The sequence below is a fragment of the Ctenopharyngodon idella genome, chromosome 9 (assembly GCF_019924925.1).
Source record: "Ctenopharyngodon idella isolate HZGC_01 chromosome 9, HZGC01, whole genome shotgun sequence".
Classification (NCBI taxonomy): Eukaryota; Metazoa; Chordata; class Actinopteri; order Cypriniformes; family Xenocyprididae; genus Ctenopharyngodon; species Ctenopharyngodon idella.
The window spans coordinates 20,237,017-20,250,897 of record NC_067228.1 but is presented as its reverse complement, the minus strand read 5'-3'; the positions used below and the strand labels follow the sequence as shown (position 1 = coordinate 20,250,897).

The 13,881-nt window shown below is 36.4% G+C and overlaps 2 protein-coding genes across 2 annotated transcripts; both read left to right on the top strand.

Moving 5' to 3' along the window:
• Positions 1–2,948: 2,948 nt before the first annotated feature.
• On the top strand, positions 2,949–8,376 carry cmss1 (cms1 ribosomal small subunit homolog). Its single transcript, XM_051905460.1, has 9 exons — positions 2,949–3,096; positions 3,582–3,715; positions 5,170–5,247; positions 5,583–5,718; positions 5,812–5,871; positions 6,779–6,881; positions 6,965–7,113; positions 7,247–7,335; positions 8,154–8,376. The coding sequence occupies exons 1-9, from the start codon at positions 3,048–3,050 to the stop codon at positions 8,235–8,237; spliced, it is 882 nt and encodes a 293-aa protein (XP_051761420.1). The 5' UTR covers positions 2,949–3,047; the 3' UTR covers positions 8,238–8,376.
• A 303-nt stretch (positions 8,377–8,679) lies between these two features.
• tmem30c (transmembrane protein 30C) lies at positions 8,680–13,536 on the top strand. Its single transcript, XM_051905459.1, has 7 exons — positions 8,680–9,019; positions 9,806–9,922; positions 11,340–11,447; positions 11,617–11,707; positions 11,786–11,935; positions 12,013–12,225; positions 12,724–13,536. The coding sequence occupies exons 1-7, from the start codon at positions 8,822–8,824 to the stop codon at positions 12,909–12,911; spliced, it is 1,065 nt and encodes a 354-aa protein (XP_051761419.1). The 5' UTR covers positions 8,680–8,821; the 3' UTR covers positions 12,912–13,536.
• Positions 13,537–13,881: the final 345 nt, after the last annotated feature.

The following is a 13,881-nucleotide window of genomic DNA, read 5'->3' as shown; positions in this document are numbered from 1 at the left end:
ATGAGAATCGATTAAAATCGAGAAATCGATATTTTTTACCCAGCCCTAGGAGTTATATTAAGAAAATATCCTTGCTCTTCCAAGCTTTATAATGGGAGTGAATGGTTGAATGGTGGAATGATTTTGAAGCCCAAAAAGCGCATCCATCCATCATAAAAGTAATCCATACATAGGCGTAATTTACGGGTGGGACATGTCCCCACCACTTTTTGAAAGGGTCGATATTGTCCCCACCACTTTTTGAAACATCTCGCGGCACAAATATAATACAAAAGAAACACCTCTAGTTAAAAAAATGTATCAATTTGTGTTAATAATAGGCGATCTGGCGCTGGGATGTGTTGTTATTTGAAATCATGTTGAGTGCTCGTTGTCGCTGTTATCAGAGGTGCAACAGTGTCCCCCCCACACACACACACACACACACACACATACACATTCATGTCCCACCCACTTTTTTAAAAAAAGTTACACCACTGAATCCATACAGCTCCAGGGGGTTAATAAAGGCTTTCTGAAGTGAAGCGATGGGTTTTTGTAAGAAAAATATCCATATTTAAACTCTTTATAAACTATAATCACTGGCTTCCGGTAACAACCGCACATGAGTCTAGTTCTGGCGGAAGAGTGGAAGTGCAGAGGATAGAGCAAAACAAAACACCATCAAGAATTAGAAGTCTAAAATGAGAATGAGAAATGTTGGAGGATTTTGATGTAAGAGCTTGAGTTTGTTGCCCAGCACTATTTGTTTGAACTGCGAGAGGTATCTACTCTCACCTAAGCTTACGCTACTTCTACATCCTACGTCGGGTCAGAGGTGTATTTTTCTTACAAAAAGAAAGAAAAAAAAAAGGGGGGGGGGGGGGGGGTGGGCAGTCAGATTTTTAATTTTAAGGAAATTAATACATTTATTCAGCATTAAATTGATTAAAAATGACAGTAAAGATATGTTACAAAAAATTTCCATTTAAAAAGAAATGCTGTTCTTTTAAGCTTTCTATTTATCAAAGGATCCTGAAAAAAAATTATTGAGTGAAAAAGTATTGATCCTGAAAAAAAAGTATCCAAAATATTAAACAGCTCAACTGTTTTCAACATTGATAATACGAAATTTTTCTTGAACTATATCAGAATATTAAAATGATTCCTGAAAGGTCATGTGACACTGAAAAAACACTAGTATTTTGTACACCACTGGAATTGTGTCACTGCATAGAATGCTGCTACATAGTATTCCAACACTTGATCTTGCTTTGGCTTCTTTTGATACTATTTTCATTTGTAATAAAATAAATATATATATATATATATATATATAAAAAATATATAGATAGATAGATAGATAGATATAACTGACCATGTTATGTCTGAAATGTCAATTATAAAACTGTTGTAGGGAAAGCAATATCACACAAGCAAGAGCAGTGTTGTACTGAAAACTAGCATTTAAATGAATCATGCACATTCAAAATCCACAATGTGGTGATTTATTAAACCATTGTGCTCTTGATCAAAGCACTCAACCTCAGGTACCTCCAGAGGGACTGACCCTGTAATAAGGTTATGTACTGCAAGTCAGTTTGGATCAAAGTGTCAGCTAAATTACAAAATGTAACATGCCAGACACTACAATCTGCACTCTGTTTTAAGAATTTATTTGATTGCTGCATTACTCCCATGGGCCTAAAGTGTTGTTACCCAAAGGATAGCTCTTAATAACACAGAAAATCTACTGAAACAATGAATCCCATAATGCAGAGAACACATTCCACACTCCATCAGTCTTTTGACCACCGCGGCTTGAATCCAACACGGCTTCACAGTCTATTTCAGAGCATGTTGCCATGACGAGAATCTACTTGTTACTAAGGATCACTCAGGGAGAAAGAAAGAAAGAAAGAAAGAAAGAAAGAAAGAAAGAAAGAAAGAAAGAAAGGAGACAATGAAACAGAATGGTTGTAATTAGGGGAAAATTACAACGTTGAGGGTATATTTCTCTCTTTCTTTGTGTGTGTGTGTGTGCGCGCGCGCGCGCGCATGTAAATTTGTGTTTAAAGGTTGCACTTGAAAGTGTAAGACTAAAATATTCCCCCTCGTTTCAAGTTGTAATTGCAATCTTACTTTAATCACATTAAAAAAAAAAAAAAGGCTGAAAAACAGTTCATAAGACGAACTTGGTCTTGACTGTAAAATTCTGAGAATATTCACCAGTATTCGGGACAACAGCATTAAAACAAACTAGGCACCCTTTTCTCAGTTGCCAACTGCTCTTGAATAATTAGGTATGGCTTTAGAGAATTTCTCTACAAAATCTTATCCATCTTTGGTTAACCACAAGTGATCTCTGTGTTAGATGAACAGCCTGTGAAGTTGCTTTCAGTGCTGTACGCTGAAGGGAAACAGATTTTTAATTCATGTTTGTGATGAATAAATAATTGCGTGCGCGTTCTTGTGTATGTATATGCGAGCGCGCATAGACGGGTAGGGGCGCGAGGGCTTGGAATAAGAAAGGAGAAATTATAGAGTAATGACCAGTCAAAAAGTGTGGTGGAAAGTGGAACAAACGAGCACACACACATCTCAAATTCTCTGTCCCGGTCCAACATTCACACACACACATACATACACACAGAGATGGTAAACACCCTGCAGAGTGGTAATTATAATTTTATAGGACTCAGCGCCGCCTAGTGGTTCAGACTTAGTTAATCTGAATACCGCATAATGTAACCACATTAAACCCGAAAAATATCACACTGCCTCGGCTCAGTTACGTTTAGACATATATTTATGTTACAAATAAACCTCAATAATCAAACAAGTAACTAAAAAACATTAACGTAAAATTTTTGTAATACTCGAATTCTTTTTTTCTGCTTACAATTACATAAACCTTATTCTAAAATCATTTTATTTGATGGTTCGTTTATTATTTCAATAATAGCGTCACAATCATCATAAATATTCTTACCGGTAGATTCGCGCATGTTTTCTACCATGCGAATCTGCCGTGCGCAAACTCCAGACATGCGATTGCGGTTTGAGACATGGCTGATGATTTAGGAGACGAGTGGTGGGCCCAGGAAGACAATTCAGGTAGCAAACATATGTTTTTTTGTTTATTTGAACTATACTTCGTGTTGTAATGTTTGTGTCATGTATTTATGCTCTGTGCGTGTCGGTTTTAAACAGCCTGCTGTGCCATGCCACACTGTGTAGTCTTCTAGAAACTTCAGCCTAACAAGGTTCTGTTAGATCGTTAAAAAATCCTTTGTAACTTACATGAAATACTTGTCAATAAACGAGCACCAATTGGAACTTGATTAGCCTCATATTGTCGGATCTATTGCTAAACATTTCTTACTAGATTCAGACTACACAAAACACGTGTTTGCCCTGTTTGCGGAGCATCTTGGGATGTGTAGTTTTCTCACATGTAAACAATCGTAGGAGTAATGTTTTTATTTTAGCTTTTTTATGTTTATTAATTTGGTTATCAGTGTAACATAATGACATTTTTGTTGTCTTGTTCAATCACTTTATCAATTGAAAAGTTTATTTGCAAACTTTGTCTTATTAAGGTGTGTCAGAGGTAGAGGAGGACACAGAGCCACTTACAGAAGAACAACCGATTAAATCTACTTCAAAGAAAAGGAAGGGTGAAAAACAGATTCAAGACAGCACCAAGAAAAAGAAGAGGAAGAAAACAGTTAAGGTAATACACACACAAACGTGATGATTGTGAGGCCATTAAAAATCTGACCGAATAGTGTGCAACAGTCAGGTCCTGGAAGTAAAAATCCCTTTCAGTTCAGTGGGATATTTATTTAAAAAAAAAAAACTTATAAACCATTAAAGACAGCTCTACCGAGAGCTACAAGGTAATTAATCAATGGTATATGCTTTTGTTGAAACCATAATTTCACATAATTTCAACATATCTTTATATCCGTGTTCAATATTCATGTTCAAGCATAATTCCTGGTGAAAAACATTAGCCATGATTCTGCAAAGAAAGCTACAATCAGAGAATCGCAGCAAGCAAATTATGTCAAAAGAGCTCTGCTGCGACCGCCCACATCCATGAAGCACTGCTAATGATGTAATTTTCCCTATGCTCTCAAAAAACAAAAAAGATATATGCTATATCGTCACTTTAAAAAAGAAATGCATGGCTGCTGTTGCACTCTATTAAAGCTCAAGTGTGGCTCAACCAATGCAGTGGGTTTGTGGTGAGGCTTTGGTGTTGGGGTTCCTTTAGAAACCTGTTAAAATATTCTTCTATTTAAAGGGCTCCTATTACTTTACCTTTCCTTTAGTGTGTAATGTAGCTGTCTGTGCATGTAAACGATCTGCAAAGTTACAAAGTCCACACCAAAAGGAGTTTAATTTGCCTAAAGCCCGCCTATTGGCAGCTTTGACCCACCCTCAAAGAACAGTAACACTATTTTTCTTTTCCGCTGCAAGGGCAAAAAACATTGTATGGGCTTCCACTACCGAGTTATCCTAGATATTATAGTTTATAGCTGCTCATGAAACCTCAGGAGCTTAAACGTGATTATGTTAAGGGGCGTTCCGACACACACTCTAATCCAGGGATGGGCGAACTCGGTCCTGGAGGGCCACTGTCCTGCAGAGTTTAGCTCCAACCCTGATAAAACCCACCTGTCTGTAGCCTTCTAGTAATCCTGAACAAATTGATTAAATGGTTTAGGTGTGTTTGATTAGGGTTGGAGCTAAACTCTGCAGGACAGTGGCCCTCTAGGACCGAGTTTGCCCACCCATGCTCTAATCAGTTGACCAGTCACAACAGATTGGACCAGCTGCCCAATCAGAGAAGACTGGGCTTTTCGGAAAGGCAGGCTTTAAAGACAAAGGAACTAAAACAGAGCTTTTCAGGCAGGGGGTGAAAAGAGGTGCTACAGTAATTTACAATATGAGAAAACATTAAATGTATTCTAGCAGACCCCAAAAATACAATTATGAACTTGTACATGAGCGTAATATGGGCACTTTTAAAAGATGTAGAAACCTCAACTTTGTGAGTCATTTTTTTTCTTGGGTTCAGGCATTTAAGTCTTTCATCAAAGAGATGTCTTTGAGACAAAAGGTCTTATGAGCAAAAACAGAAACAGGGCATCTTTAAGTAAAGACTGTCTTTCCCTGCAGAAAGAATGTTTCATCACACAGGAGAGATCAGAAGAAAAGGGTGATAAGGAGTCCAACAAAAGCAAGAAGAGAAGAAAGGTAAGAATTATGATTCACATGTCGGTTAATGTTACTGTAGATGTCAAACTCTTTTGTCCAGTTCACTATGCTGCTTCAGAATATTTTTCTCTTCATGCTCAATAGAAAAGAGACAAAAAGACATGACAAAAAGAGCAAACTTCCTACAGAGATGCTTTGATTTTACTGAACAGAATTTGACAGCTGATTTCTCAGTTTTCTTGGTTAACATTTAGTATACATTTAGTAAGTTTAGCTTATCTGAATGAATTCATTCCATTTCTTGTTACTGTCTCTGCCACTGGTGTAACTGCTTTAAAACATGATATTGTTGCATAATTCTTCTTTGTCTTTAGAAGAAGAAAACTATCACAGATGTCCTGATGAGCGCCGAGCCTGCGCCGGGCACTCCAGCTGACCTTATGAGCCTTCTGAAGAATCACTACAGCCAGACGCGCTCTGTTATTGAGCAGGAAGAGCTGACGCTTAATGGTGAGTCGAGTAATGCGCAATTATGTGTGGTTTTGCTTGAATCTGGATATTGGATGAGTAGGTTGATTTTGTTTGTTGTGTTTTCTGTTTCAGACTCTTGTTTCCTCAGCAGTAATGACCTTACACATAGCTTGTCTTCTTACCTCAAAGAAGGTAAAACACTGTATATATACACTGTGTTTGTCTTTTTATGCAGTCTTTCAGTTTCTTGAAGGGATAGTTCAGCCAAAAATTTTAATTTTGTCATCATTTACTCACCCTCAAGTTGTTCTTCATGAGTTTCTTTCTTCTGTTGAACACAAAAGATGATACTTTAAAGAATGTTGGTAACCAGACAGTTGACTGTAGCCATTGATTTCCATAGTAAGGAAAAAAATACTATGGAAATCAATGGCTACCGTCAACTGTTTGATTATCAACATTCTTTAAAATATCTTTTGTGTTCAACAGAAGAAAGAAACTCATACGTGTTTAGAACAACATGAGGGTGAGTAAGCGATGATTTAATGATTTTTTTTTAAAAAAAGTCTCGTGTTCCCCAAGGGTGCATTTATATGATCAAAAATACAGTAAAATCAGTAATACTGTGAAAAAAGAATTATTGGAATATATTTTAAGTGTAATTTATTCCTGTGATGGCAAAGCTGAATTTTCAGCATCATTACTCCAGTCTTCAGTGTCACATGATCCTTCAGAAATCATTCTAATATGCTGATTTGCTGCTCATAAAACATTTCTTCTTATTATCAATATGTTGACAACCATGATCATTTTTTTCAGGATTTTTGATTTATAGAAAGTTCAAAAGAACATCATTTATTTGAAATAGAAATCTCTTGTAACATTATATTGTGTTTATTGTCACATTTGATAAATGTAATGCATCCTTCCTGAATAAAAGTATTAATTTCTTTCAAAAGAAATTCTTACTGACACCAAATTTTTGAACGGCGAGTCACGGGGCTTTTTTTTTAAATTGTGTGCATTGTGTTAATTGCTAAATTAATAATTGTAAATATTTTTTTATCATCACATTTCATATTAACACATTTTATTTCAGTTTGTCCAAAGTGGGCTAAAATCCAGAAGCAGCACACCCAGACCCGGTCAGTGGTGTTGCTCATCGTTTGCGGATCCGCACTCAGAGCCATTGATGTCATTAAGTGAGTTTGAGTTGTTCTGTTTTGAATAATACAGAGTTTGTCTTCCCAAGTGTTAGACATTTTTTTCTCTCTTTGTATTTAAGGCAGCTGATGGCATTTAAAGGTCAAGCTAAAGTGCTAAAGCTGTTCGCGAAACACATCAAAGTGGATGACCAGATAAAGTCGTTGAGTAAAGGTGTGACACATATTGCCGCTGGAACTCCTGGGAGAATTTGTGCCTTGTTAGAGAAAGGTTAGTTTTGATGCACACTTCTTGTAAATGTGTTATTTTAACCAACTTGCATGGTTTTCAGTTTTGTGAAATGTTGTTTTTTTTTTGTTTTGTTTTTTTTTTTGCTGCTTGACCTGTGATCTTTGTGCTCTAGAGGGTTTGACTGTACAAGGACTGAAGTATCTGGTACTGGACTGGAACTATCGAGACCAGAAGCTCAGGAGAATGGTGGATATACCAGAGGTAACACTGACATACTGTATATGCTGTTTTCAGATAGGACAGACATGTTTATTATAACATTACAAAGATACTTTTTTTTTTTTTTTTTTTTTTTAATGTAATGCCGATATAGCAATAAAATATCTAACATATTGATATCTGATGTAGATTTAGCCAAAATTATGATACACACTTAATACAGATGATTTCCTGTGTCACCATATTTTCTGTAAAAACAGGAAACACATTTTTTTTAAACTGCCAAAAGGCATTCTTTTATATCACAACCATTAAAAAATATGTTTGGCTACTTCCTGTTGTTGGTTGTGTGAACAAGAACATCAATAAATTTTGTTCCATTTTCCAGGAAGAGAAAGACTCAATTTTAAATGTGCATATTTGATAAACTAAACTTTGCTCATTTGGATTTAATTTGGTTTAACTGACTTTAAAGGGATAGTTCACCCAAAAATTCTGTCATCATTTACTCACCATCAAGCTATTCCAAACCTGTATGAATTTCTGCTGAACACAAAAGACGATATTTGGAAGAATGTCAGTAACCAAACAGATCTCGCCCCCCATTGACTATCATAGTAGGAAAAAAAAAAAATACCATGGTAGTCAATGGGGGGCGAGATCTGCTTGTTTACAAACATTCTTCCAAATATCTTCCTTTGTGTTCAGCAGAACAAAGAAATGTATACAGGTTTGGAACAACTTGAGGGTGAGTAAATGATGACAGAATTTTCATTTTTGGGTGAACTATCCATTTAAACTTCAACTCGATTCTGATAACTGGGGGAAAAATAGCTGAAAATATTTTTATTTTGTTTCAGGTGAAAGGAGACTTACTGAAAATGATGGACTGTGGTCTAATTCAGAGCTGCCGGGAAGGAACGTTTAAAATAGGACTCTTTTGAACAGTCTGTTCTGTTATTTACACGTTTAACATGTATTTTACAGAGCTATTGTAATGTATTTGTGTCATGTCTGCTGCAAGAGAAAAAAATGTGTGAATGTTTTTTTTTACAATTAAAAAAAATTCTGATTGGACAAAAAGATCTGTCCTTTTTTTTTCTTTTTCTTTTTTTTTTCTCTACATCAGGAGCCCCTCCTGTTTTAGACTGTTTATACTTTATTCAAAATATTCTGCTTAATGCAATATCCTGTTACAACACATGCTCAGGCACCAAACACACACACATTTACTCAGATGCTGCTCCCACACATTACGGCAGAGTCCAGGAATGAGGAGAGACTCAGTTCTGATGGAAAAGAATGTGTAGAGCACTGGGGAGGTTTTACAGTTAGAGCTAAACACAGGGAGAACTGCTCTGTGTGTATAAGGTGGAGTGGTTGTAGTTAATAAGTAACAGTCACTTGAGGTTCAAAGGTTCATTCACACTAGGAACTGGGAAAACTTCCTTCGGTGGCAGTTAAAGAAAACACTTCCTTATTTAAATTTGTGTTATTATTATATTTGTGAAGTTATAGAGAATCTAATATGGGAAAGAAGCAGGCAGGTACAGGGTCACTGTTGAGGCGTCCGGATAACTCCGCATTTAAACAGCAGAGGTTACCCGCCTGGTCTCCATCTCTCACAGCACAGACCGTACTGCCAACCTTCTACATCCTCTCTCTCGTGTGCTTGTTTCTGGGCATCTGGCTCCTCATCACTGTTGAGAACACATATGAACTGAAGGTTAGATGTTTTTTTTGTTTTTTTTATCAAGTGCCAATTTGCAAAACAGCATGAAGTGGAGAAACAGACCAGGAAGATGTGTTACTTTGTGGAAACAACCTCAACGCAAGCTACAAATCCATCAGAGTGTGAATTTAGTGTGTTTTTATAGTGTAATTTTATGTATTAGTCAAGTTCTTTAGCTATTTTTACTTGTAATAGACCTAACATTTGTAATTTGATAAATTCAAAATATTGGTTTCTCTGTCATTAAACTGTTCCTCAAGGTTGGTGGTCAACAATCAAATTGTTAGATATTTTACATTACAGTCATTACATTCCCACTTATTAAACCATTTAAATTAGTTGTTCAATTAAAGTAGCTAACTAACTACATATGACTGTGATTGTTGTCTTGTTTGTTATTAGCACTGCTTGCTAAGGCAGCCATATCTACAGACCAGAATATCATAGCCTTGGGGGTGCGCTATTTTAAATTGGGCCAGTAAACAACCACCCAGAACATCTTCGCAACCATATAGCAACGTGACAGCATCATTTGCATGGGCATCACTCTGATGTTTTTATTAAGTATAAAAATCTGGTTTGCTACATTATGCTACCTCTATAGATAAAATTGCTCATTATGGTCACATTGATAAATGATGGAAAGAAAAGGGGTGAATGGGATTCAAACTTGTGACACCCACACATGCACCACATCACATGTTGGAGCGTGTGCTGCCATAACTCCAACCGCAGTCACATTTTACAGTCATGTTGTATGTTGTTCTTTCTGCTGCATAGGTGGACTACACTAATGCTGGAACATGTGAACAATGCTTCGAGATGCGAAAGCACGCCATCCACACCAGAACGACCTGCATATGCTCAGTCAACTTCAGTGTTCCAAAAACCTTTTCGGTGGGTCAGATCAAAAAGTGATATGACCATTCAAAAGTTTTTAAGATTTTTAAAGGAGCTTGATCATTTTATTTAGCAAGAGCTTTTATTTATGCATTAAATTGATCAAAAGTGACAGTAAAGATGTGTATAATGTTACAAAAGATTTCTATTTCAAGTAAATGCTGTTATTCTGAACTTTTTATTCATCAAAGAAATCTGAAAAAAAAAAAAATTATTATGGCTTAGGTTAAGGGTTAGTTCATCCAAAAATGAAAATTCCGTCATTAATTACTCACTCTCATGTCGTTCCAAATCTGTAAGACCTTCGTTCATCCTTGGAACACAAATGAAGATATTTTTGATGAAATCTGGGCGATTTCTGTCCCTTCATTGACAGTCCATGCAACTAACACTTTGACACTTCAAAAAGTTCATAAAGAGATTGTAAAACTAATCCATATGAATTGATTGGTTTAGTCCAAATTTTCTGAAGAGACACAATCACTTTATAGGATGAACAGATTGAATTTAGGCTTTTATTCACACATTCATCCACTCACACATCAGTTGTGGTAAGTGGAAGTACAAGCATGCTTGCTTGACATGCGAGAACCAACGAGATTCATTCTCATGTGTGATTTTTTATGTTTATATGTGAATAAAAACCTAAATTCAATCTGTTCATCATATAAAGCGATTGTGTCTCTTCAAAAAATTTGGACTAAACCACTCAATTCATATGGATTAGTTTTAAGTTTATCTCTTTATGTACCTTTTAAAGTGTCAAAGTAGTAGTTGCGTGGACTGTCAATGGAGGGACAGAAATCCCTTAGATTTCATTAAAATATCTTTGTGTTACACAGATAAACGAAAGTCTTACGGGTTTGGAACATGTGGGTGAGTAAATGACAATTTTTTCACTTTTGGTTGAACTATCCCTTTAAGAAGCACAACTGTTTTTTTGACAAGACAATTGTGTGCAAATGCATTATTTTTTATACATGATAAAGTGTGAAAAAATCACTCTCTAGCCTTGTCTGCACAAAGTTATATACAATTTTATAATATACAATTTTTCAACTCCTGCCATGACTATTTAAAGCCACTAAACCTAACTTGGTTTCATATGGACTGTTTACATAGAGTAAATTCCAGAAGAATGAAAGAATTTTCTGTCTAGAACAAAGATTTACATAAACTCAAATAACATATTCTGTAGTAAAGTTTCTGTGCTTCAGATTTAAACCATTCAAACACCAGTTTTTTTTTCTTCTTTTTTTTTTTTTAAAGAGAAGACATCCTAAATTAAGATCATATCACAAAAGTCTGATTCCTAATTTAAACGAGACATTATGTGAACCTCATAATTTGTCATCAGCGTGTTTTCTTTTATCATGATGTAGTACTATGTCTGATAGCATGCTGTCTCCCTCAGGGCGATGTATTTTTTTACTACGGTCTGAGGAACTTTCATCAGAACCTGCGGAGGTACATGGACTCCCGCGATGATGCACAGATGGTGGGGAGGAAGAACAACCTGAAGGTGCTCGACGTCTCTTTCACTTCCCTTCTGTTTGCACTCCTTTTTCACGCTCTTTCCTCATCCCTCCCACTCACTGATTAAAATAACGTCTGTCTTTATTTGATCTCTCACTATGCTTCACATTAGTAGCGCTGTTATCACATCCAAGATGTTGTTATTGCTCACGTAGGAACCGAGTTCATACTGCGCTCCGTTCGATTACGATGCAAACGGAGTACCCATTGCCCCATGTGGTGCTGTGGCCAACAGCATGTTCAACGGTGAGACACATGTTAGTATGCTAATAAGCCATTTTGCTTGCGGTTGTGGTTGTTTACACTATTTTATTTTTCTTTCAGATTCATTTACAGTTATGTATTATCCAACAAATGGGCCAGAAGTGCAAGTTCCACTCTACAGGAAGGGCATCGCTTGGTACACGGACAAAAACATCAAGTTCCGTAACCCTCCGACCAACAACACATTCAAACTCCCACAAGCTTTTGAAGGTACACACCATACGCCACATGCGATTATGACCTGTTATGTCTGTTTTTCTCATTGTTGTCTCTCTGTTTGTTCTCAGGCACGACTCTGCCCTTATACTGGCAGCGTCCGGTTTATGAGCTGGATGACACAGACCCCAACAACAATGGCTTCATAAATGACGACCTGATTGTTTGGATGAGAGAGGCTGCCTTCCCTAATTTCAAAAAGCTTTATGGGATTCTCAATCGTGCTCAAGGGCCTTTCACTCAAGGGCTGCCTGCTGGCAACTACAGCATCTCTATAATTTACAGTATCCTTTGCTCATGGAGGACAGAACTGTTTGTGAATGGAAGGAAATGGTTTGGCAGCACTGACAGCCGGGCTTTTGGTTTGGTGACACAACTTATTAAACCTCTGACAAAATTGGATGGTTTTCCTTAGTTCATTTAAAGGGTTAGATCACCCAAAAATCTAAATTCTGTCATTTGCTCACTCTCATGTCATTCCAAACCTCCATGACTTACTTTATTCTGTGGAACACAAAATTGTGTTGATAACCAAACAGTTTTGGTGACCATTGACTTCAATTGTTTGGACAAAAGAAGTGATATCTAAAAATATCTTCTTTGTTCCACAGAAGAAAGTAAGTCATACAGGCTTAGAACAACATAAGGATGATTAAATCATGACAGAATTTTCAATTTTGTGTCAACTATCCCTTTAAGACATTAGATTTATCTGTTTCATTTCTAGTTTTTTAAATACATATATTTCCAGATGCAGATTTAACCTTGACCAATAACTTCAGATTTTCCTGTCGAGCCCTTTAGAGGTCAGAAGGAGCTGGTGATCTCCATGGTGACCTGGTTTGGTGGGCAGAATTACTTCCTGCCCATAGCGTACCTGGTGACCAGTGGACTGACCTTGGTGGCAGCTATCGTACTCACAACGGTGTATGTGAAAGTGGGCAAGAAGGGCAAGAACATGGAGGAATAAACTAAAGGAAGAAGGAAATGTACATCAGAAAAGAATGACATAAACACTGCACTTCAAGGCACATTGGAAGCAATTGAATTGTACATATACATTGTACATATCAGCCTAATTATGAGGGAAAAAAATTGTTTACCAAAACCCATTTCATATGTTTCTATAATAATATTAATAGCCTTGTATACAGTGGCATTCAAAAATATGAGTTCACATCGAAAGTCTGGGATTAAAAATAGAGAGTGTTCATTTTTCAATTCAGCTTTTGTTATGCTTATAATTTGTAATGGAAACAAACATATCTGTATTAAAGTAGAAAATTGCAAAATAGAAACATTTTCACAAGTGAACTTTTGAACCCCACTGTTATGATGAAATGTAAAAACTGGCCATATCTCCAGACAGGAAATGATAATGGATAAGTATAATTTCCAGCTGTTTTGAAATCATTGCACTGGGCTCTTCTCACATCTGATATGATCTAAGTTTGGAATAGCATACTACTAACTTATTTATGCTGTATGGAGGGCCTATATTGTGCATAGTATGCAACTTTACTTTCTACAGTGCATACTCAGTTGACTCACAATATTTGTAAAAGTGCCGTATAAAAAGGGGACACTTGATCTTCCATGTTCAGTGTGTTGAATGAACCCGAAGGAATTGCATAATGTTTAACATTCTATTAAAAAACAAACAAAAAAACACGTACTGCATAAGTACGCAGTATACCAGTAAACTACCAGCAGGGGGCGTCTGTGACAATAAACGAAATCTATTGAACGCGATTACAAACCACAGGTGTAATTTACTGAACACTGCATTCACTTATTATACAGCGTAGAATGTGTGTTAATTTTTTAATTTAAAAGTTGTATAAGAATGTATAAGTTTACACACTTGGCTTTTGTATTTATGCGATTTCAACACTCCACATAGTTTACAAAGTGACTCTTTTGTCAGTTTGACATTTGGG